This window comes from Lepus europaeus, chromosome 19 (assembly GCF_033115175.1).
Source record: "Lepus europaeus isolate LE1 chromosome 19, mLepTim1.pri, whole genome shotgun sequence".
NCBI lineage: Eukaryota > Metazoa > Chordata > Mammalia > Lagomorpha > Leporidae > Lepus > Lepus europaeus.
In genome coordinates, this window is record NC_084845.1 from 53,679,921 (window position 1) to 53,702,013 (window position 22,093).

General features: G+C 52.4%; 1 protein-coding gene across 2 annotated transcripts; it reads left to right on the forward strand.

Annotated features, from left to right (window-relative positions):
- Window positions 1-51: 51 nt before the first annotated feature.
- Window positions 52-21,435, forward strand: SLC9A5 (solute carrier family 9 member A5). Of its 2 annotated transcripts, XM_062177753.1 has the most exons (16): window positions 52-244; window positions 2,630-2,932; window positions 5,131-5,294; window positions 5,439-5,517; window positions 5,773-5,950; window positions 6,496-6,716; window positions 6,932-7,134; window positions 7,334-7,423; window positions 7,521-7,591; window positions 8,283-8,412; window positions 8,882-8,970; window positions 9,127-9,253; window positions 12,929-13,099; window positions 13,602-13,671; window positions 14,327-14,458; window positions 20,096-21,435. In XM_062177753.1, exons 1-16 carry the CDS (start codon window positions 52-54, stop codon window positions 20,566-20,568), a joined length of 2,694 nt encoding a protein of 897 aa, XP_062033737.1. In that variant the 3' UTR covers window positions 20,569-21,435. The 2 variants fall into 2 exon arrangements, with proteins under 2 accessions (XP_062033737.1, XP_062033736.1); XM_062177752.1 differs by lacking the exons at window positions 52-244; window positions 2,630-2,932; window positions 5,131-5,294 and having other exon boundaries at window positions 5,447-5,517; window positions 5,859-5,950.
- The last annotated feature ends 658 nt before the right edge of the window (window positions 21,436-22,093 follow it).

Sequence of the window (22,093 nt, forward strand, 5' to 3'; positions counted from 1 at the left end):
CGCGGGGCCGGCGGCCGTGCGGTGCGGGAGGGCGGCTGGGCAGGCTGCAGGATGCTGCGCGCCGCGGTGCCCCTGCTCGGGCTGCCCCTGGCGGGAGCGGGAATAGCCGAAGAGCCCACCCAAGAGCCGGGATCGCCAGGCGAACCGCCGCCAGGTTTGGCGCTCTTCCGGTGGCAGTGGCACGAGGTGGAGGCGCCCTACCTGGTGGCCCTGTGGATCCTGGTGGCCAGCCTGGCCAAAATCGGTGAGTGCGTTGTGTGCGTGTGTGGCGGGCCGGCTTCGGGCGGCGGACCCGCCCCCAAGCCTGGGGTCCCCAGATCCCGGCCGGTTTCTCCCACATTGCTGGGACTTGGGCTCCGATTCCACAAATCCGGGCTCCCACCCAGTTCCTGCGCCGCCTCTTGTGTGTGTCCCTCCTCCCCTCTCCCGTGGGAGCGCTGAGGCTTTGCCTTCCCGAAGGGCTGCCCCCGCGCTCTCCAGCTCCATCTTTAGGCGCCTCTGCCCTCTCCGTTTCCCTTCCCCTTTGCCTAAGCCGTCCCCAGCCTGCTTCCCAGAAACCCCTGTCCGCGGCGAGGACCTAGGACGCTGGGGTGATGATGTCCTCCGGAAAATCCAGGCGTCCTGGTCCCGAGGAAGCGGCTGTCCCAGGAGACCACGTCCAAGCGTCCATTCTCCTGGGATACGAAACTGCTACTTCTTCTTAAAGTAGCTCCTCTCTTACAGATGCCTCTGTCTCGCGCCTAGGGGGTGAGGCCCTCAGATTCTTCCCACGCCAGGGCACGAGAAACTTCCACACCTCCGGGCTTCCCGGTGTGCCGCTTACCCTAGGTGCTTTCCAACATCCACCCCCTTCAGACCGCACAAGATTGAAGGCTGTGCTTTACATTCTACCCGCCCCCACCATAGGGCTGGTTTGCCCCTGCCTCTTCTGTGAGCAGCCAGTGGCCCCTCCTCCCAGCAGAGACCCCCCTCCTCCTCCCTGTGTGCAGGCTCTGCCGTGGGGGTGACTAATTATAGCTGAGCGTTGCTACTCACACCCTATCTATGCTGGCACAGCCTGTACTCCAGTCTCACCAATAGAGCCTTCATGTAGGAACTGCACAGCCTGGAATTGGCCACCATTCTCCCCCAGGGACACTGCTGGGGGGTGCTGGGGAGCTGGGCAAGAAGAGGACTCAACACTCTGCTGTGGCAGCCCAAGATTAGACACCGAAAGTGGGGCTCAAGATGCTCACGAGTGTGGTTCCGCCAGAGAGCGGGCTTTTGCGATGGGCCGTGGATTGCAGCGCCGGGGCTGGTGTGTGCTGAGGAGATGAGCATGAGATGGGGTCTCTGAAGGAGAAGAGAGGAGGAACAGGGGCAGGGATGGGTGTGCAGAGGCCTGGAAGTAAGACTGAACTTGCCAACTGGAGTTCCAGCAGCAAGGAGGGCGGGGCGGGAGGGGCCTCAGATTTACAGCCAGGAATTGGCTTTGCTGAGAAGTCTGTGAGTGGCAGAGGAGTACCTGTCTCTCTTAGGGTTTTAGCAACAACTGTGGGTCCCCCCAATAAGTCACAGTGATTTTTCGAGTTTGGATGATACCTCCTATGGAGACAGCAGCAGAGAGCCTCCTCACCTGCCAAAATGTCTTCAGAGAGGAGGGGCAAGAGAGGCAGAGTGTTCAGGAACACCTTGCCCCAGCTTCATTGGAGGAGTCCACCACCACCACCCCCTTTACACAACACTTACGTGGAACCTATGTGTGCCAGGCACTGTCCTAAGCCCTTTGGGTGCAGCTTTCAAAGGACACTGCTTGGCCTAGGGTCTCACACAGGCTGACATGGATGCCTCCTCTACCAACACCCCAGGAAATGTGTTCACTCATGGCCTGAAGGCCCAAGTGAGGGCCACAAGGGTTTATTTTAGGGGACAGAGGTAAGAGTGGCAATCATGCTAGAAGTCCTTTTCTCACCACCCTTTTTCCTAGAGAAAGGTCTGTTATTATCTTCCCCAACTACTTAACGTATGTTGAGAACCTGCTGTGTGTCTGACATCATGCCACATACATTTGCACACTTTGTACCAATTTATCCTCATCCACTGTGATGGGTGATTTTCCTAAATTATAGGAGGGGAAATGGAAATTCAAATAAATAATCTGTCTGAGATCACGCAGTCACAAAGTGATAAGACCAGGCTACCCAAATCCCATTTTTTTTAACTATTTTTTGAAATCAGAGAGACACACAGAGACAAGAGATCCCCCATCCACTATTTCACTTCCCCAAATTTCTGCAACAGGCAGGCAGAAGCCAGGAGCAGAGATCTCAATGTGGGTCTCCCACATGGGTGGCAGAGACCCAAACACTTAAGTCATCATCTCGGCCTCCCAGAGTGCATTAGAAGGAAGCTGAACTGGAAGTGGAATAACTGGGACAGGAAGCAGGCGCTCTGATATAGAATGCTGGTGTCCCAAGTGGTAACTTTAGCACTGCACCAAATGCCTGACCCAGAAAGAGAAAACTTTGACTGCAGTTTGTAGCCGTAGAGTTTGGAGGTTCTAGAAGTGCTGCGCTTGGAGGTTATAGGCCGGTGTGTGTAGGAGGGTGCTTCGTAAGCTGATAGCTCCTGCCTTCTTCTTACATTGCAGTGTTTCACCTGTCCCGGAAAGTAACATCTCTGGTTCCCGAGAGCTGCCTGCTGATTTTGCTGGGCTTGGTGCTAGGGGGCGTTGTCTTGGCCGTGGCCAAGAAAGCTGAGTACCAGCTGGAGCCGGGCACCTTCTTCCTCTTCCTGCTGCCTCCTATCGTGCTGGACTCGGGCTATTTCATGCCTAGCCGGCTGTTCTTTGACAACCTGGGTGCCATCCTCACCTATGCTGTGGTGGGCACGCTCTGGAATGCCTTCACAACAGGCGCTGCCCTCTGGGGCCTGCAGCAGGCTGGACTTGTGGGTGAGTGACCCTAAGACCTGGGCAGAGGGAGGCTTTGCCAGACCCATCGCTTTACTCTCATCTCCTCCAAACTGACCACGAAGCCATGCTGGCAAGAGCTGTGCCTTGGGCACGCCATCTTGGGTCCCTCCCACCTGGAGTGCGAGGCCATGCTCCAGAAGGAATCAGCTCCCATTGAGTTTGTACTTCTGCAGCATGACAGCCGAGCAGGGGTCTGGCTCCCAGCTGTGTGTGGGCTGCAGAGGCTGGGGAACCTGCGTTAGCATTCTCCTGCCTCTCGCCCTGTTACCACACCGCCACTTGCCAGCCCTGCTTCCCTCAGGCACAATTCACCATTTCTGCAGGAGCCTGCTGTTCTGCCCAGGCCATGTCAGAGTGGTTTCCTTTTTTTGCTCTTCATTTTTAACAAGTGTATATTATAGATTCACAAAATGCCACTGTACTGGGCATTCTCTCCTTACTTATTTCACTGACTCTTCATAGCAATTTTGTTCAAAGCTATCATTTGACCCACTTAATGGAGGAGAAAATAGAGCCCTAAGTTCATGTTATATCAGATCCAAGGTTGGCAGGAGGGGTCCATTGTACTGAGGCTGCCCTCTCTCACTACCTGCTTTCTCATTTCCTGACCCAAGAAATTCATCCAACCCTGCATGCTGATAATGCTGATAATTCTTCCAAGGTACAAGGAGAGGGACCAGTGTTGTGGCACAGCAGTTAAGCTGCTACTTCCAACACTGGCATCCCCTGTTGAAGTGCTGGTTTGAGTCCTGGCTGCTCCACTTACTATCCAGCTCTCTGCTAATGTGCCTGGGAAGGCAGTGAATGACAACCCAAGTACTTGGGCACCTGCCACCCTGTGGGAGACCCAGATGGAGTCTCAGGCTCCTGGCTTCAACCTGGACCAGCCCCGGCAGTTGCAGCCATTTGGAGAGTGAACCAATAGGATGGAAGATTTTCTCTCTCTCTTTCACCCCCTCTCCTTATTTCTGTCACTCTGCATTTCAAAATCAAATAATAATAATAATAATAGAAAAAAAAGTGCAAGGAGAGGTTTTCAGTTCCCACCAGGAAACTCCAAACAGATTTCCCTATTGAGATCATGAACTATATTTGGGGCAGGAAGGGAAGAGTAGACATCAGAGTATAATGATAGTAGGACTCCTAATAATAGATGGGTGTTTACCCTGTACGAGGCATTGGCTAAATAAAGAACTTTCTGAGGCATATACAGTTATTATTCCCAACTTATATATGGGGAAACTGAGGCTCACAGAGATTATATGACCTGTCCAAGTCCCACGTGGTGCTTTCCATATTATTTTCAGACCTCCTATTCCTGCTAAGAATTGTGAGCTTCACATCCCTTTGGCTGAGAACCATTGGTGTGTGGAGAGAGCACTTTTTCAAGAAAATTATTTTTTCCTTCCTTTTTTTTTTTTTTTTCACTTGTGAGGCAGAGAGAGAGAGAAAGAAACAGAGACAGAGAAAGCTCTTCCATCAGCTGGTTCACTCCTCAAATGCCTTCAACAGCCAGAGATGGGCCAGGCCCAAGCCAGGAACCTAAAATACCACCATGTCTCCCAGATGGGTGTCAGAGACTCAAGTACTTGCACCATGATCTGCTAATTCCTAGGGTGCACATTAGCAGGAAGTTGGGTTGGAAGGGGAGGAGCCAGAACTTGAACCCGGCACTCCAATATGGGTTTCAGGTATCTCAAGCAGAGATTAACTACTGTGCAAAACGCTAGCCCCAGCAAAGCACTCTTGTCACTGTCCCTGATAAGGCCAATCACCAGCCAGTTGCAACCTGCTGGTTGTTACTATTACTGTTGCTGCAGTTTTTATTGCCAGTGCCAGCTTAGCTTTTCATATTATGTAGAGCTTCCAACCATCTCCTGGTGTGGTTTTTGCAGCAGTCCTGTGAGGTAGGTAGAGGAGGAGGCATAGCTAAGAGAAGTCATGTGACAGGGAAAAAGCCGCTAACATCACACAGCTGGTAAGTGGCAAAGCCAGGCCTTCACCATAGATGGCTTGGCTCAAGTTTCCTGGCCTCAGCCCGTGCTCTCCTCACCATCCTTTCTCTGGGCCTAGTTGTTTATCAGTGGGGGTGGCATCTGGGTTTGTCCCAGGGAATGCTGCAGGAGACAGGCTGTCTTCACCGGTCACTGGCCTGTCCTCCATCTCTCCCTCCATAGCCCCTAGGGTGCAGGCCGGCCTGCTGGACTTCCTGCTGTTTGGGAGCCTCATCTCAGCGGTGGACCCTGTGGCTGTGCTGGCTGTCTTTGAGGAGGTGCACGTCAATGAGACGCTCTTTATCATTGTCTTTGGCGAGTCCCTGCTCAATGACGCAGTCACTGTGGTGAGTGCTGAGCTGGCTGCCATTCCCCAATCCCAGGCTGCTCCACTCTGACCAGGCTCAGATCCTTCCCCAATTCCCTCAGGGAGAAACAGGTTCCCAGCTGCTGCCTTCTCACTCGCTGCCGCCTCTCCTCTCCTCTTTCAGGTGCTGTACAAGGTCTGCAACTCCTTTGTGGAGATGGGCTCTGCCAAAGTGCAGGCCACTGACTACCTGAAGGGTGTCGGTCAGTATCTCCCCCCTCTTGGCTGTCCTGGGAGGTCTGAGACCCTCCCACCTGGCATCAGGTCACAGGAATCTGTTCCATTGCTCTTTCTTCCCCTCCTCCATGGAGACATGGGGTCCGGGAGGGGCTTGCCCTGGGATCCTGAGCCTTGGGGAGTACAGTAGGCATCATCCCCCTCTCCCTGGCAGGCAGCAGTCTTGTCAGCTGGGGTAGGGTCTGGGTCGGGGTCATGCTGACAACCCACTCCTCCCCCAGCCTCCCTGTTTGTGGTCAGTCTGGGCGGGGCAGCCGTGGGCTTAGTCTTTGCCTTCCTCCTGGCCCTGACCACACGCTTCACCAAGCGGGTCCGCATCATCGAGCCACTGCTGGTGTTCCTCCTCGCCTACGCAGCCTACCTCACTGCTGAAATGGCCTCGCTGTCTGCCATACTCGCGTGAGTCCTGGGGGCCTCGCAGGCAGGCTGCTGGGAGGGGGCGCTGGAGACGCATGCCCTTCACACGTTCAGAAGCAGGACTCGGAGGAGCCATAGGTTTCCCTGAGCCCCTAGAGTAGTGGGAGCCTCAAACCCTCCTAGGAAGACAGCAAACCTCAGGCAGTATTCTCAAAGCTTCCCCCAGAACTATCCTGGGCACCCTAGAACCCAGTCTCCTGCCTCCAGTGCTCCCTGGGATGTGGGCAGAGCTGGAAGTGGACTTCAAAAGTCCGGGGTCACTGTCTCTAATGGCCATAGCTCTCCAACAGGTGCCTCAGAGAGCCCACTAGTCAGAGCAGGTTTCTTCCCCTTCCCCATCCCCTCCAGGAGCCACTGGCTGGGAAGTCTGGAGATCTGGACTCCTAGCCTGGGAACACCGCTAACTAGCAGTCTTCATGCCTTCCTGGCTCTGAGCAGCTGACATCTTCTGATAGGCAACACCAATCCTGCAGCATGCCTGAGCCCCTGGGACTCCTCTTCATGTGCTCTCTTTGTGCCTCTCCCAGGGTAACCATGTGTGGCCTGGGCTGTAAGAAGTATGTGGAGGCCAACATTTCCCATAAGTCCCGCACGACTGTCAAATACACAATGAAGACCCTAGCCAGCTGCGCTGAGACCGTCATCTTCATGCTGCTTGGCATCTCGGCCGTGGACTCTTCTAAGTGGGCCTGGGACTCTGGGCTGGTGCTGGGCACCCTCTTCTTCATCCTGTTCTTCCGAGCCCTCGGTATTGCTGGCACCCCCTGCCTTCCCACTCTCCTTCCTGTCCCCACTCCCCCAACTCATCCCTGATTCTGAGCCCACATCCTTGTCAATTCCTAAGCCTCCCTGTAGCTCACCTCTCCCAGCCCATCAGCCCTTAGCCCAGATACTTGGTGCCATTCATTCCCAATGTCTTCCACTCCCAACGCCTTGCCCCCGCTGGCCTCCCTCCTGCTGCAGGCGTAGTCCTGCAGACGTGGGTGCTGAATCAGTTCCGGCTGGTCCCTCTGGACAAGATTGACCAGGTGGTGATGTCCTATGGGGGTCTGCGGGGGGCTGTGGCCTTTGCTCTCGTCATTCTACTGGACAGGAACAAGGTCCCTGCCAAGGACTACTTTGTGGCTACCACTATTGTGGTGGTCTTCTTCACAGTCATCGTGCAGGTGGGAATGCCCATGAGGCTGGGTGGGAAGAGGGTCTGGCAGGCACTGGGGGAGTCTCCTCTTCCTGTTGGGGGATGCAGGGGCCTGACTTCCAAGACCTTGAGCACTGGGGTGGGGGTACAGAATCTGAGGCCTAATTATGGGAGAGGAAGGCAGCAGGAACTGAACAGGGCAGGGCTCACCTCCTACCTGTCCATAGGGCTTGACCATCAAGCCACTAGTCAAGTGGCTGAAGGTGAAAAGGAGTGAGCACCACAAACCCACCCTGAACCAGGAGCTGCACGAGCACGTGGGTACCAGCACCCCATCCCTCCACCTGTCCCTCTCTCCCCTCTCCTATTCTGAGCAGAGTCCTGATCCAGTCCCCCTACCCACCCCCCTTCTAGACTTTTGACCACATTCTGGCTGCAGTGGAGGACGTTGTGGGGCACCATGGCTACCACTACTGGAGGGACAGGTGAGGGAGCTGCCCCGAGGCTCCTTCAGCAGTAGCAGCCCCACCAGCCAGGGCAGCATGGGGGGAGGTGCCACTGTTCTGAGAAGGGACAGTCAGGTTCAGGCGGGGAGACCTCTGCCGGAAGCTCTTCAGTGGCACCCCAGTGCTTGCAGGATATGCGGCTCCCCAGTGTGGGCTGCCTGGCCCTGCGTGGCCTGGCACCTGCCAGACTCCAGCTTCACTGTGCTCCACTCTCTGCCTGCCTGCCTGCTAATTACAAGGACCCTGTTTTAGAGCCTCAGGACCCTCCATGCTCCCCAGCCTGGCCACTGGGACCTTTGCCTATGTTGTCCTCTGTACTAGAACACTCCCCAGCTCCCTCTCACTTCCTTAACTTTTGCTCATTCACCGGATCTCACCATAGGCAAAAACTCCTTAGGGAGGCCTCCCCGACTAGGGCAAACCCTGATCATGCTCTGTAATTGCCCTCTGTAGTTCTTGCCATGGTTACGATTCTACAGTTATTTGTAAAAACTTCAATTCATGCCAGGCTTTTCCCAAAGGGAGGGACTAGCCTTGAGATCCTTCCCGGTTGAGGCCCATACCAAGGAAGCAAGGTCAATGCTGGCGGTGTCCCTGCCCCATCTGAGGCAGGGCCAGCCAGCCGGGCATTAGGGGTGGTACTCAGCGCCGGACCTGGCATCCTCTGTAGGTGGGAGCAGTTTGACAAGAAGTACCTGAGTCAGCTGCTGATGCGGCGATCAGCCTACCGCATCCGGGACCAGATCTGGGATGTGTACTACAGACTCAACATCCGGGATGCCATCAGCTTTGTGGACCAGGTGGGCCAGTGGCAGCTGGGCTGATGGGCAGCAGAGGACACACAGGGGTGATCGGCAGCCGGGCTTGTTCACAAGGAGTTGGGAATTCCCAGCCGGCTCCATGGTCTTGTGAAGTGGTGGCTGCGGGAACCAGCCTGGCCTGGTGGGGCCATTCAGAGCCTGGCAGGCAGTACAGAAAGGTGGGAAACAGCTGGACTCTGGAATCAGCAGGGAAAGCTTAACTGTAATCACTTACAGGCTGTGGCCTTGGATAAGTCACTTAGACTCTGAATCTCAGTTCCCTCAGCTGTAAGAAAGCAGGAGTAAGGGTGCCTATGTCTTAGATATTGTGAATTCAATATGTAAAGTGCCTTGCACAGTACTTGGTGCATCAAAAGAGCAAAATCAGTGTTAACAATTGTTATTCTCTTTATCGCTGACTGGGCCACCCTCCACCTGACTCATCTGACCTTGGTATTGCCTCCTGCAGGGAGGCCACGTCTTGTCCTCCACAGGCCTCTCTCTGCCCTCTATGCCCAGCCGCAATTCTGTGGCAGAGACCTCTGTCACCAACCTGCTGTGAGTCTGTGAGGCCCCCTTCTCTTCCTCAAGCTCCTCTCTACTGGGCCCTCCCTCGAAATTCCTTCTGGGGGAAGAATTTGTCAGTGCCTTTGCTTTTCCCGTTCCTGGGGCCTGTGCCCCTCTCCCCAGTGCCCATGTCCCTCGCTCCTGCAGGAGGGAGAGCGGCAGCGGCGCGTGCCTGGATCTGCAGGTGATTGACACGGTGCGCAGCGGCCGGGACCGGGAGGATGCTGTGATGCATCATCTGCTGTGCGGAGGCCTCTACAAGCCGCGACGCAGGGTGAGAGCAGGCAGGGTGAGAGAAACGGGGGTGGGATGGGGTGGGGGGGTGGTCTGGGAAGGCCACGATCAGAGGCTCAAGAGGCAGTGGCTGTCAGCTGGAGGAGAGCTGCAGATGCCAGGCTGACAGTGTGGGTTTCATCCGGTCAGCAATATGAAACCTTGACTTTTTTTTTTCCTCTCTTTTTTGAGAAAGGGCTGACCTGATAAAAGTATTTTTTCAGGATGCCTTCCCTGGGAGCAGACAGCAGATCAAACTGGAGGGGCTGAGCTGAGAGGCTAGGAGAGGCGGTCGGGCAGCTGGTGTGAAACACTCTGGATTAGAGCTGGGGGTGGGAAGGGAGAACAGCAGAACAGCATAAAGGAAGCCTGAGGGTCGCTGGGGAACCATAGGGTCACAGACGGGGGGGGGGGGGGGGGAGCCTGCAGGGCCGGCTTAGCTTGGGGAAGGCAGACATTTATTTTAGGTCATGTGAATTAATCCAATGCAGATCATGTAGCTTTGGGGCTGGACAGGCCTGACCCACCAGGAAGAGAGTCTCTTACAATCCCACAAGGGGGCAGCAAGCCATTACCTTGAATCTTTCTGAACTGGGAAGCCAGCAGTTACCTTTCCTGACAGCTTGAACAGTCAAGCCTCTTCCTACTATCGAGACACGACTGGCTTCCTTTTAGCCACGCGGCCTGATGTGAACCTTTGTAACTCTGCAGAATAAGTCTTGAGAAGTTCCAAACCAGATTCCCTCCACACAAGCCCTCTTGCTCTCAGGCCAGCGTCTCATGCCCCTGGTGGGTCTCCTTTGGCCGTAAGAAATGGGGTATGGGGTGGAAAGTGCAAGGTTAGCTGTGGTTGGCCAGGCAGGGCAGAGGGGTGCTCTCACCTTTCGAGTTCTGGGGCCTGCCACCCTCTTTCTGCAGCCCAGGGTCCCTCAGGCTCACCTGGGGCCCTGTGCTGTCCTTACAGTCTGCCAGACCCTATGTGTTTCTCAGTTAATGGTTGTCAAACCTTATTTATCCAACCTATGGGGTTTCTTAAAAACTTTTTTCTTAAGCAAAATTTCAGTAGAGATAATAAAATAACTCATTTATCCATCACCCAGTTCTAGTAATTATAAACGCTTGATTTATTTTGTTATTTTCTGCAGCCACACCATATCCCACCCATATTCCATCTTAAAGCAAACTCCAGACATCATACCAAATTATCTCTAAATATTTCAGTATGTATCTCTTAAAGTGTCAAGAACTCTTAAAAATAAAACCAAAGTTCCATCATCTCCAAAATAACAATAACTCATTCTTGCATTAAACATGCAGTCAGTATTCAATAAATATTTTTTTTCTAGCTGGTTTGTTCAAAATAAAGTCCATACTTTGTATTTGGAAAATATGTCTCTTAATTAAAAAAAACTCAAAGTATTCCTTTCCCTCACCTTTTTCCCCCTTGCTATTTATACTTTCTCTTGTAGAATTTCCCATTTTTTGTATTTTTGCTGATTATATTCCAGTGGTGTTTAGCATGTTCCTTCATCCCTTGTATGAGTACTTCCTGGTCATTAAATCTAGTGGCCCAACAGATTTATGTGCATCTAATAGGTATGCTATGTATTTCTTATTGTGTCCCATGAAGAAGTTACTATTGATTGGTGTTGTGTGTGTGTGTGTGTAAGATCTGTGAGTTCAGTCCAGTCAGTTCTTGTGCAATTTTTTTTTAAACTGCAATAAGTTTGTGCTTATCCTGTTAAATGTCATTTCATTTGATTTAGCCCATCATTCCATCGTCCATGGATCCCATGTCTGCCACCAAATGTCTCCTTCTCAGATTCATATCATCTGAAAATTCACTAAGCCTGTTAACTTAGTGTTCATCCAAATCAACATAAACATGTTGAACAGGATAGAGCTGAGGACACAGCCTTGTGGCATGCTACTAAAGAATTTCTTCCAGACTGACATGGATCAAGCATTTTTTGGGTATGGTTACTCAACTAGTCCTGAATCCACTTGGTTATACCATAACACAATCCATACTTTCTCATATTCATCATAGAAATATCATTAGACAGACAGAAGTGTCTAGTATGCAACTGAAAAGGTAAGATTCAACAAGTTTGAAAGAAAGATAAGGGCTGGAGAGAAAAGATTTGGAAGTAATTGATGGCAGAGGTTTCCTCACTCAGCTTCTTCAGCATCCCCTGACTGTGTGCTAGAATACAGGTTCCTGGCTTTTCCTCCTGGAGCTTCTGATTCTATAGCATGGAGCAGGACCAAACACTTGTGTATCTACTAGGCTCAGGGTGATTCACACGTAGCTGGTCGTATGGCTCATGCCTGGGATCACAGAGCAATACTGCTGGGATAGCTAAAGCCAAGAGAATGGAGAAGTTCTCCAGGAAGAGCTTTTAGAGGAAAGGAGGAGGGCCGAGGAGAACACTAAGGAATACGCATGGAAGGGAAGGGTGGAGACTCAGGAAAGAGGAGAGAGGAACCACCTTGAGGAACAGTAGCGGATGGTCTCAGGCCTGTGGCAGAGCGGGGCTAGATGCCACACAGAAGCCAGACCAGCGCCTAGGCACAGGCCACAGCACTGGTGGCCAGGGAGAAGGCAGAGCTGTGGAGTTGTGGACCCCAGAATTCCATTTTTGGTATTTAACAAATTACTAGGATGCGCGATGGTGCCAGAATCAAATTATAAAAGTTTGGCAGCAAAAGAGATACTAGCATCAGTGGGAAGGTTTTCTTCAAGGAGGCAAGGGCAGGAGGTAACTGAGAGCAGAGAGGAGGGGCCAGTGGTGAGAGAAGGAGGGAAGAAGCCAGAGAGTGGACTAATAGGGAGAGCATGGAGCTGAGCAGAGGCTACGGAGTGATAGGCCCATTCATCCTCAGGAGGCACGGGTACCTGGAGAGAAGGAGGGCAGATGGTCCAGGGAAGCAGGAACTGTGAGTGACAGGAAAGGGACCAAACGGGACAGGAGACAATACCAGGTGACCTCGAACTCTCTGGGCAGTACTCTGGGGGATTACCTAGCACTAGATAATGGAGAAGTTGCTTAGCAGTTGATGGCAGAGATGGAGGCAATCCAGCTGAGTGTGTAGTGGGGAAGTTAAAAAAAGCAGGTGAAAGGGGTGGTTCTGAGTTAGACACAGGCCGTCGGGACTGAGAGGTGTCAGATGTCAGAAGTTATATTTGGAAAGTCTAGAGCATGGCCTAGGGTGTCATGCTGGTTGTAGAAATGGCTAGATGGGCAGTCTAGCTGGGGAGGGGTCCTGTGTGGTGAGGAGGGGGCAGATGAGCCAGGTGTGCGGGTCAGGCTCAGATAAATGGAAAAACAAAGAAATTTTCCACCTGGTCTTGTGGTAGCCCCAAGGTACAAGACACAGGACCCTGCCTCCTGTCCACTTCAAATCAGAGCGAACTGGGAAAAGGGCACCAGGAATGGGAAAGGCCAGGGTTAGGGGGAGTAAGTCTTGGACAAAAGGAAGTTTTTCTGAAGTGAACTAAGAACACAGAGCCTCTGGCTGGGTTCCTATTGTACTGTTTTGTTTTTCAATCCGTGGCTAGTTATGGAAACTCTGGGCTGGCAGATCTGTGGTGAACATGCTGGGCTGTGGCCTGGGGTTCCTGGGATAGGCCAAGGCACCCAGCCTCACAGCAGGGCGGGGCTGTCATTGCCAGTACAAAGCCAGCTGCAGCCGCCACTTCATCTCGGAGGATGCACAGGAGCGGCAGGACAAGGAGATCTTCCAGCAGAACATGAAGCGGCGGCTGGAGTCCTTTAAGTCCACCAAGCACAACATCTGCTTCACCAAGAACAAGCCCCGACCACGCAAGGCTGGCCGCAAGAAGGCATGTCCTTTCTCTGGGACTCCTCTTTGGGGCTGGAGGCTGACAGCACACAGTTTGGAACCCCCAAGTGTTAGAATCTAGCCTAGAGCATCTCCTAGTTGGATAGTCCTCAGGGACTTAAGGTTTGCAGCAGGTCAGTTTCCCTTTTAGAGTCTCCTGGAGCCCCTCAAGAGTAGGCTGATGCCTTCAGAGGGAAGGCAGCCTTTTGGCCACGTGGTCACCTGCTGGGAGGCAGCAGGGCTTCTTACTAGGCAGGTGATGGGCAGATTCCTCAGAGGGGCAATGCCATGGGCACCTCCATCAGCCCAGCCTGATGCATCCAGAGGCCTTGCTGGGGGGTAGGTTACTCAGACTCCACCATTATCGCCTGCTTGGCCAAGGGATGGTAGAACCATTAGGACTGATAAAGATCCCCTCCTCCTGGTGACCCTAGCGAGGACAGGCTTGGGGTGTGGGGCATGGAGTGGGGCCGGAGGCTCAGATCTTCTTTCTTGGTTCTCAGAAGGATGGTGTCGCTAATGCTGACGCTACAAACGGGAAACCTCCTCGAGACCCGGGCTTTCAGGACACAGGCAAGCAGGGAGCGGGAAGTGGGGAGTGGCTCTGCGGGTGGGAGGGAGAAGAGCAAGGGCAGACCACAGCCACCAGAATCCTGGAGGGCCTCCTCTGGGGTGCACTCAGCAGCATGAGCTGGGCTTGTCCCCTCAGAGCCTAGATGGGTACACTTGATCTCAAGGTTGAAATGTTCAAAGCAGTTACTAGCAATGTGTGGCGGGAGGTGTCTGGTTGCTAACTACGCACTACAGGCCCTGAGGACTTGGAAGAGGTGCCACGGAGAAGGGAGACCTTGGACTGGCCTTGAAGCACCACAGGCCTGGGGCCCCCACACCCTGCCCGCCAAGCCAGTTTTGTATGAGCTGAGTGTTTACGGGCCTTTAGCTTTCCAGATGCTCCTGTTTTCAGTGGGTGGTTGGATCTGGGACTGGCAGAAGAGGGTGGGGGAGCTGAAGGATGCGACCATCATGGCCTCCTCAGGTTGCCTCCTCAGGCTCTGCGTCTTCTCCCCCTCTCAAGCCTCCCACCTGCTAGGCTAGTGCCAGAGGAGAAGGCAGGTGCTTCTGCTGGTGTGGGCTCTGCTGAGGAAGACAGGGAGCTGGCTTGGGAGTGTGCGCTGCCCGGAGGCAGCCGCTGCACTGGCTGCCCTGACTTGCTCTTGTCCCTGTCCAGCTGCTGTGACATTAACTGTGGAGTCGGAGGAGGAAGAGAGCGACAGTTCAGAGACAGAGAAGGAAGACGATGAGGGGATCATCTTTGTGGCTCGGGCCACCAGTGAGGTTCTCCAAGAGGGCAAGGTCTCAGGTAATGGCCTCCTTGCTGCCTCCCTCCCCTCTGCAGCCAGCTGGTTTCCTCCCTCCTCAGGGCCTCTACTCCAGAAAACTCCCCTTTCCTGTTCACCAATTTACTCCCCATCTAGCATTTAGCAAGCACCTCTTTTATATGAGAAACCTGACACCTATGAGCTGATGCAATCCTCACAACAACCAAGATGGGTAAACTGAGCTCACAGAGCTTAAGAAACTTGTGACTTATTCAATGTCATACAGCAGAACCAGGATTTGTAACTGACCTAGCTGATAGCAAAACCACGGCCTTTCACTGCCTCTCTCACCAATGGTGGTAAACACACCAAAGAGCAGGCTCAGCTGCGACCTTGCTCAGCGCACCTGCCCTCAGGTAGAGCCCTGGCTGGGGGTGGCTGCTTGACCTGGGGGAAGAGTCTGAGCTAATCAAAATGGAATTTTTGCAGATTTAAGAAACAATATGCTTATTTACATGTTTATGCACACAAAGTCCTAATTCACTTACAATGCTAGAGATCACTGGTTGTGGGCTCAACCTTCAGGTGTCTTTTTAAAGAATTTTATTACAGAAAACTGAAAAAATATACACTGATAGAAGAGTAAAATAAACTCCCATCTACCCATGAACCACCTTCAGCAATAACCTACTCATACCCAATTTTATTTCACCTAAATCCTCACTCAGGCCCCTCACTCTTCCTTTCTTCCTTTCTTATTTTTCTTTATTTGAAAGGCAGAGTAACAGAGAGAAAGAGGGAGAGAAAGAGAGAGAAATCTTCCATCTGCTGGTTCACTCCACAAATGGCTGCGATGGCCAAGAATGGGCCAGGCTGAAGTCAGGAACCAAGAACTTCATCTGGGTCTCCCACATGGTGCAGGGGCCCAAGAATGTGGGCCATCTTCCACTGTTTTCCCAGGCACATCAGCAGAGAGCTGGATCAGAAGTAGAGCAGCTGGGACTCAAACCACCACTCATATGGGATGCCTGTGTTGCAGGCAGCGGCTTAACCAGTTATGCCACAACGCTGGCACCCTACTAGGTTCTTTTGAAGCAAATTTCAAACATCTTGCCACTTTATCAATAAATACTTCAGCAGATAGCCCTAAAAGATAAGGATTATTTTTTATTATAATGTGAGAAGCAGAGACCAAGAGACAGCTAGACATGAGAGAGCGCTTCCGGCAGCTGGTTCATACACCCTAAATGCCCAAAACGGGGCAGGACGGGGTCAGGCTGAAGCTGGGAGCTGGAAACTCAACCCAGGTCTCCCACGGGTGGAAAGGAACCCAATTACTTGAGCTGTCACCACTGCCTCCCAGGGGCTACATTAGCTGCAAGCTGGAATCAAGAGCTGAAGAGCACACTGAACCCGGGTATTCTGATAAGGGGCACAGGCACCAACTGGTGTTTTCACTGCTAGGCCAATATCTGCCTCAGGATTCTTTTTTGGGATTTGTTTATACATTGTTTGTTTGTTTGTTTTTATCTGAGAGGTAAAGATCAGAAAGAGAGGGAGACAGACACACAGAGAGTTCCCCAGTTCACTTCCCCAAATGCCTCCGATGGCTGGGACTGAGTTCACCAGTTCACTTCCCCAAATGCCTCCGATGGCTGGGACTGGGCTGGGGCTGGCCTCCCATTTGGGTGGCAGGGACCCAATTACTTGAGCCATTAGTGCTGCCTCACAGGTCTGTAATGGTGGGAAGCTGGAGTCAGGAGCCTGAAATTGAACCTAGGCACTGCCAGTATGGGATGCGGGTATCTTAATTGCTAGGCTAAATACCTATTCCTAGATAAGGATTCTTCTTTATAACCACAATACCATTACCATATCCAAAATGTGTGTCATGAAATACCTAGTCAGTATTCAAATTTCCCTGGTCTTTTTTTTTTTTAAAAATAATTTTATTTATGTCCTAGAAATTTTTAAAATTTATTTTATTTGAAAGGCAGAGTTAGAGAGAGAGGGAGAGATACAGAGAGATCTTGCACCTGCTGGTTCACGCCCCAAATGGCTACAATGGCCAGGGCTGGCTGGGCCAGACTAAAGCCAGGAGCTAGGAGCTTCTTCCAGGTCTCCCAAGTGGATGCAAGGGCAGAAGCACTTGGGCCATCTTCCACTGCTTTCCCAGGTGCATTAGCAGGGAGCTGGATGGAAAGTGGAGCAGATGGGACATGAACTGGCCCTCCTATGGGATGTGGGCATCGCAGGTAGCAGCTTTATCTGCTACACCACAACGCCAGCCCCTTCCTGTTTGTCTTTTTGTGTTTTAGTATGTTAGTTCACATGAAAACTCAGATAAAGTTCACACACTGCATTTGGCTGTAAAATGTAAACTTAGCACTGGTTCTCAAGGGGTGGCAGTGGCAGAATGACTTTCGCCTCCTGAGGTCATTTTTGGTTATCACAACTGGAGAGGATGCATTTGCATTGAGTGGGAGGAGGCCACTGTCGCTGCTGAACAACCAAACATGCACAGGCAGCCCCCACAGAGAAGCAGCTGTCTCAAAATGTCAATAGTGCCCATCTGCAAAACCGTGGTCTGTAAGTCCCTCTCCCCCTTTGCCCCCTGGCTACGTATTTACTGAAGAAACCAGGTCATTTGTCTTGCAGTCTTTTACTGTCTGGATTTTGCTGACTGCACCCCCTAACTGTTATTTAAGATACTTCTCTGTCCCTTATATTTCCTTTAAACTGATAATCAAATCTACTTCAGATCTGTTTAAATTCTGGGGTAAGAATCATTAATAGGAGCTGGCACTGTGGCACAGCACGTTAAGCCACTGCTTGCAATACTGGCATCCAAAATCAGAGGGCTGATTCAACTCCCAGCTACTCTGCTTCTAATTCAGCTTCCTGCTCAAGGACCTGGGGAGGCAGCAGAAGATGACCCAAATACTTGGGACTCTGCCACCCATGTGGGAGACCAGGATGGAGTTCCTGGCACACAGATGGAATTTCTCCATCTTTCAAATAAATAAATAAATCTTTAAAAAAATGCTTGGGTTGGCACTGTGGTATAGTAGGGTAAGCCTCAGCCTGCAGCGCCAGCGTCCCATATGGGCACTGGTTCGAGTTCTGGCTGCTGCACTTCTGATCCAGCTCCCTGCTAATGTACCTGTGAAAGCAAGGGAAGGTGGCCTAAGTCCTTGGGCCCCTGTAGCCACGTGGGAGACCTGGAGGAAGCTTCTGGCTCCTGGCTTCAGTCTGGCCCAGCACTGGCTATTACAGCCATTTGAGGAGTGAACCAGCAGGTAGATTTCTCTCTCTCTGCCTCCACCTCTGCATCTCTGTTACTCTGCCTTTTAAACAAATAAATTTAAAAGTTTTACATATATAAGGGCTGGGTTGTGGTACAGTGCACTTGCAATACTGGCATCCCATATGAGTGACAGTTCAAGTCCTGGCTGCTCTGTTTCCAATCCAGCTCCCTGCTAGTGCACTTGGGAAAGCAGAGGAAGATGGTCCCAGTCCTTGGGCCCCTGCCAACCATGCTGGGAGACCCAGATGGAGTCCTGGGTTCCTGGCTTTAGCTGGGCCCAGCTTTGGCTGTTGAGGGTATTTGGGGAGTGAACCAACAGATGGAAGCTCTCTCTCTCTCTCTCTCTCCGTTGCTCTTTCAAATAAATAAATCTGTTTTTTTAAAAAAATTAGGTGGAGATGGAGAAAAAATTCTTAGTAGGTGGTGATGGTGTACTTTCTGGAAACGTGTACCATCTGGTTGTCTCTCTTTCCAAAGGTTAACAACACTGATTACTGTAATCAGACCTTACTCCCCTGATCCATCCTTTATCAAGTTCTCCATCAACTTTTCATAAAATGGTCTTCGTAGTCTTCTATGATCATTGCCACATCTAGCACTACATTAGGGGTTACACGATGGCGATATTCTGTATCTATATTTTCATCTGCATTGTTAGTAGTCATTCTATTTAAAAAAAAAAAAAACTTTTCCAGGGTCGGTGCTGTGATAGTGGGCTAAGCCTCCACCTGCGGCAGCAGTATCCCATATGAACACTAGTTCTAGTCTCGGCTGCTCCTCTTCTGATCCAGCTCTCTGCTTATGGCCTGGGAAAGCAGTAGAAGATGGCCCAAGTGCTTGGGCCCCTGCACCCACATGGGATACCCAGAAGAAGCTTCTGGCTCCTGGCTTTGGATCATCCCAGGTCTGGTTGAGGCGGCCATTTGGGGAGCAAACTAGCAGATGGAAGACCTTTCTCTTTCTCTCTTAACTTTACCTCTGAAAAAGAAAAAAGAAAGAAAGAAAAGAAAAAACTTTCCTCATCAATTATTTGGTTACCTGGAGGGAGAAGTTCACGTAGGAAATAATGGATAATTTTATTTATCAATTTTCACACCAATGAGTTAGTTCCCTGGAATCCTCTAGGAAGAAAATGAGGTTTTTGTTGTTTTAGCTTTTTTTTTTTCTTAAAAAAGGTTTATTTTATTTATTTGAAAGGCAGAGTTAGAGAGAGAGAGAGACAGAGACACACAGAGTGACAGATCTTCCATCCCCTGGTTCCCTCTCCAAATGGCTACAAAGTCAGAAGCTTCTTCCTGGTCTCCACTTGGGTGCAGGGGGCCAAACGCTTGGGCCACCCTCTGCTGCTTTCCCAGGCACTTTAGCAAGGAGTTTTATTGGAAGTGGAGCAGCCAGGACTTGAACCAGTGCTCATACGGGATGCTGGCATTGCAGGCCGAGGCTTTACCCACTACACCATAGAGCCAGTCGCCTGTTTTATTTAGCTTTTTGGCTTTTTGTATTGTTGTTTTTCCAGGTCTTTCAAGAGGTATAATTTTACTTGTTTTCTTTTTCAAGAGAGGCTTTTTTTTTTTTTTTAACTTGAGAGGCAGAGAGACAGAGTAAGTTCCGTTGTTCACTCCTCAAATGCCTGAAACAGTCCAAGACAGAACCAGAAACTCAATCCAGGCCTCCCATATGGGTGGCAGGGACCCAGTTACTTGAGCCGTCACCCCTAACTCCAAGGGTCTGCACTGGTAGAAAGCTGGTGTCAGGAGCCAGAGCTGGTGTCAAAGGCAGGCACTCCGGGTGTCCTAACCAGCATCTTAATTGCTAGGCCAAATTCCTGACCCTGATTTTACTTTTATTTATTTATTTGAAAGGCAAAGTTGGAAGGGGGGAGATATATTGAGAGATCTTCCATGCACTGGCTCATTCCTCAAATGGCTGCAATGGCCTGGACTGTGCCAGGTCAAAGCCAGGAGCCAGAAACTCCATTCAGGTCTCCCACATGGGTGCAGGGGCCCGAGCACTTGGGCCATCCTCCACTGCTTTCCCAGGCACATTAGCAGGGAGCTCGATGGGAAGTGGAGCAGCCGGGATTCGAACTGGCATCCATATGGGATGCCGGTGTTCCAGGCAGCAGCTTAACCTGCTGGGCCACACGCCAGCCCCCAGCAGCTGCTATGTGTCCAGCCCTGTGCTAGGTGCTGGGGACTAGAACAGAGAACAAAACCAGTCGTGGCACTTCCCCTTAGCAAGGCACTCACCAAATCATCACACATGCATGTCTGGTGGCAACTGTGGGGTGAATTTACTTCCGAGAATGTGTCCTTACTTGAAAAGATTGCACGGCACTGGTAACAAGCTTGTGTGTGTTCTCTGTCCCCAGGAAGCCTTGAGGTGTGTCCAAGCCCACGCATCATCCCCCCGTCCCCAACCTGTGCAGAGAAGGAGCTGCCCTGGAAGAGTGGGCAGGGGGACCAGGCGGTGTATGTGTCCTCAGAAACCACCAAGATTGTGCCGGTGGACATGCAGACGGGCTGGAACCAGAGCATCTCATCCCTGGAGAGCCTGGCATCCCCTCCCTGTACCCAGGCCCCAACTCTGACCCGCCTGCCGCCCCGGCCCCTGGGTGCTGAAGAGCCCCGGGCCGCTCTCGACCTGCTTTCTGATCCCCGCCCTAGCTTTGCCTTTCCCCCCAGCCTGGCCAAGGCTGGCCGCTCCCGCAGTGAGAGCAGTGCTGACATCCCCCAGCAGCAGGAGCTACAGCCCCTCATGGGCCCCAAGGACCAGACTCATCTCAGCCCGGGCACGGCTAACTCCCACTGGTGCATCCAGTTCAACAGAGGGGGCCGGCTGTAGCCCAGGGCCTGGGCGAGGAACAGGAGGTGGAGTGTTCTCAGTGCAATGGGCAGCCTGACATGGGACCAGAGGGGCCTGGGCTGAAGTAGCAACTGGATCTCCTTGGGGCTGGTCAAAAGGGTTTCCTGGGCTGGTCCTCACAGGGACCCTTCTCACCATCCTCCCTGCTCCTAACCCCTGCCAACTTCCATTTCAGTAAGGCACCTACCCTGGCTCAGGACCCAGTCCAGAATTTCTAAGGGCTAGGTCCAGAGACTTGGGTAGCTGATAGCCCTTCCCCAGTGGGTCTTCCTGGGGTTACTGTAGGCAGCTGCTCTTGACCCAAAACAAAGGCATCACTCCTCAGCAGATGCTGGCCTGCCTGCCCTCCACGGCATTGGGGTGAGAGGTAGAGCAGGCCTCAGTCTTGGGTCTGACTGCCCTGGAGGGTCAGGCACCCGGTCAGTTTTTTCAGGGCAGTGGAACTCTGCCTCTATTTCTTGCTTCAGCTCTTCCCTTTGCTGCCAGCTATCAGGGCAGTGGTTCAAGGCCAGGGGAATAGGCCAGGCTTCAGTTCAGGGGTGCTTCTCAGCCAGGGTCCCTCTGGGGATCAGCTGCTCTGAGTCCAATCTGGACTTTCCCGATGCTTGGGTCTGGGTTTTCTGAGGAGGGGATGCCATGGCCTCTGGGCTCCCGTGTCACCACCTCTGCTTTCCCCAAACAGGGGAGGAACCAGGCCTCCCAGGGCCGCTGCTCCACTGCCCTGGGGGCTGGGATGCCTGGCTGCAGTGGTAATGGGGGGCTGACTGAGTGGCAGGTGATTTTCCTGGGGTTAGCACCTGCCTTGTGTTTTGTACCTTGAACCTAACATCCATTAAACATCTCTCGGATGGACAGGTGTCCTGTGTGCGTGTGTCTGTGGGCTCCAGGGGTGGGAGCACCAAGGGCATCTTGTGAGCCTTTGTGGGAACTTTCAACCACCTGGCCCAGAGCTCCAGGGATGGAGAACAGAGAGCAGATACGAGGCAGGACTTCAGCCCCTCTGGCCTTCTCCATACCTTTCCCACACTTTCCCCCTGTTGGGGCAGTCCTGAAGAGGGGTGTGCAAGGTTTTGGGCAGAGTCAGGGGAATGACAGTGGGTCTCATCAGCAGCCCACAGTTCCCATTTTATTTTTGCCTGGGTTTATGTTGACAAGGAATGGGAGGTTGGGGGAGGGTTGGGGAAGGGGCATGGGAACAAAGCCCATCCCCGTTTTATGAGCTCAGTGGAAAAGGCTGCTGAGGGCAGACTCTGCTGCCAGGAGAGCCACAGAGATGGGCTTCGTGAGTCACTGCTCGGTCCTGCAAGCTCAGCCCATACAGCCTGCTGTGGTCAACCGCCCCGGGCTGGCTCCAGGCCCAGCCCTCCAGGGTTCTCCCCTCGGCCTGTCTGTCCCCGTTTCTGTGTGTACCTTTGCCACCCTGGGCTGTGCACTGGGTGGCTCTCTGCATCTTCTCTAGCTTCCTTTCAGGCAGGGCCTCTGAGTCTGCCTCTCCTCTTGTGAC

Coding starts and splice junctions, on each gene's coding strand:
- SLC9A5 (XM_062177753.1), top strand. CDS start 52: ATGCTGCGCGCCGCGGTGCCCCTGCTCGGGCTGCCCCTGGCGGGAGCG. Junction 5,518..5,772: donor TGACTACCTGAAGGGTGTCG/GTCAGTATCTCC, acceptor CTCCTCCCCCAG/CCTCCCTGTTTGTGGTCAGT. Junction 13,100..13,601: donor GCAAGGCTGGCCGCAAGAAG/GCATGTCCTTTC, acceptor CTTGGTTCTCAG/AAGGATGGTGTCGCTAATGC.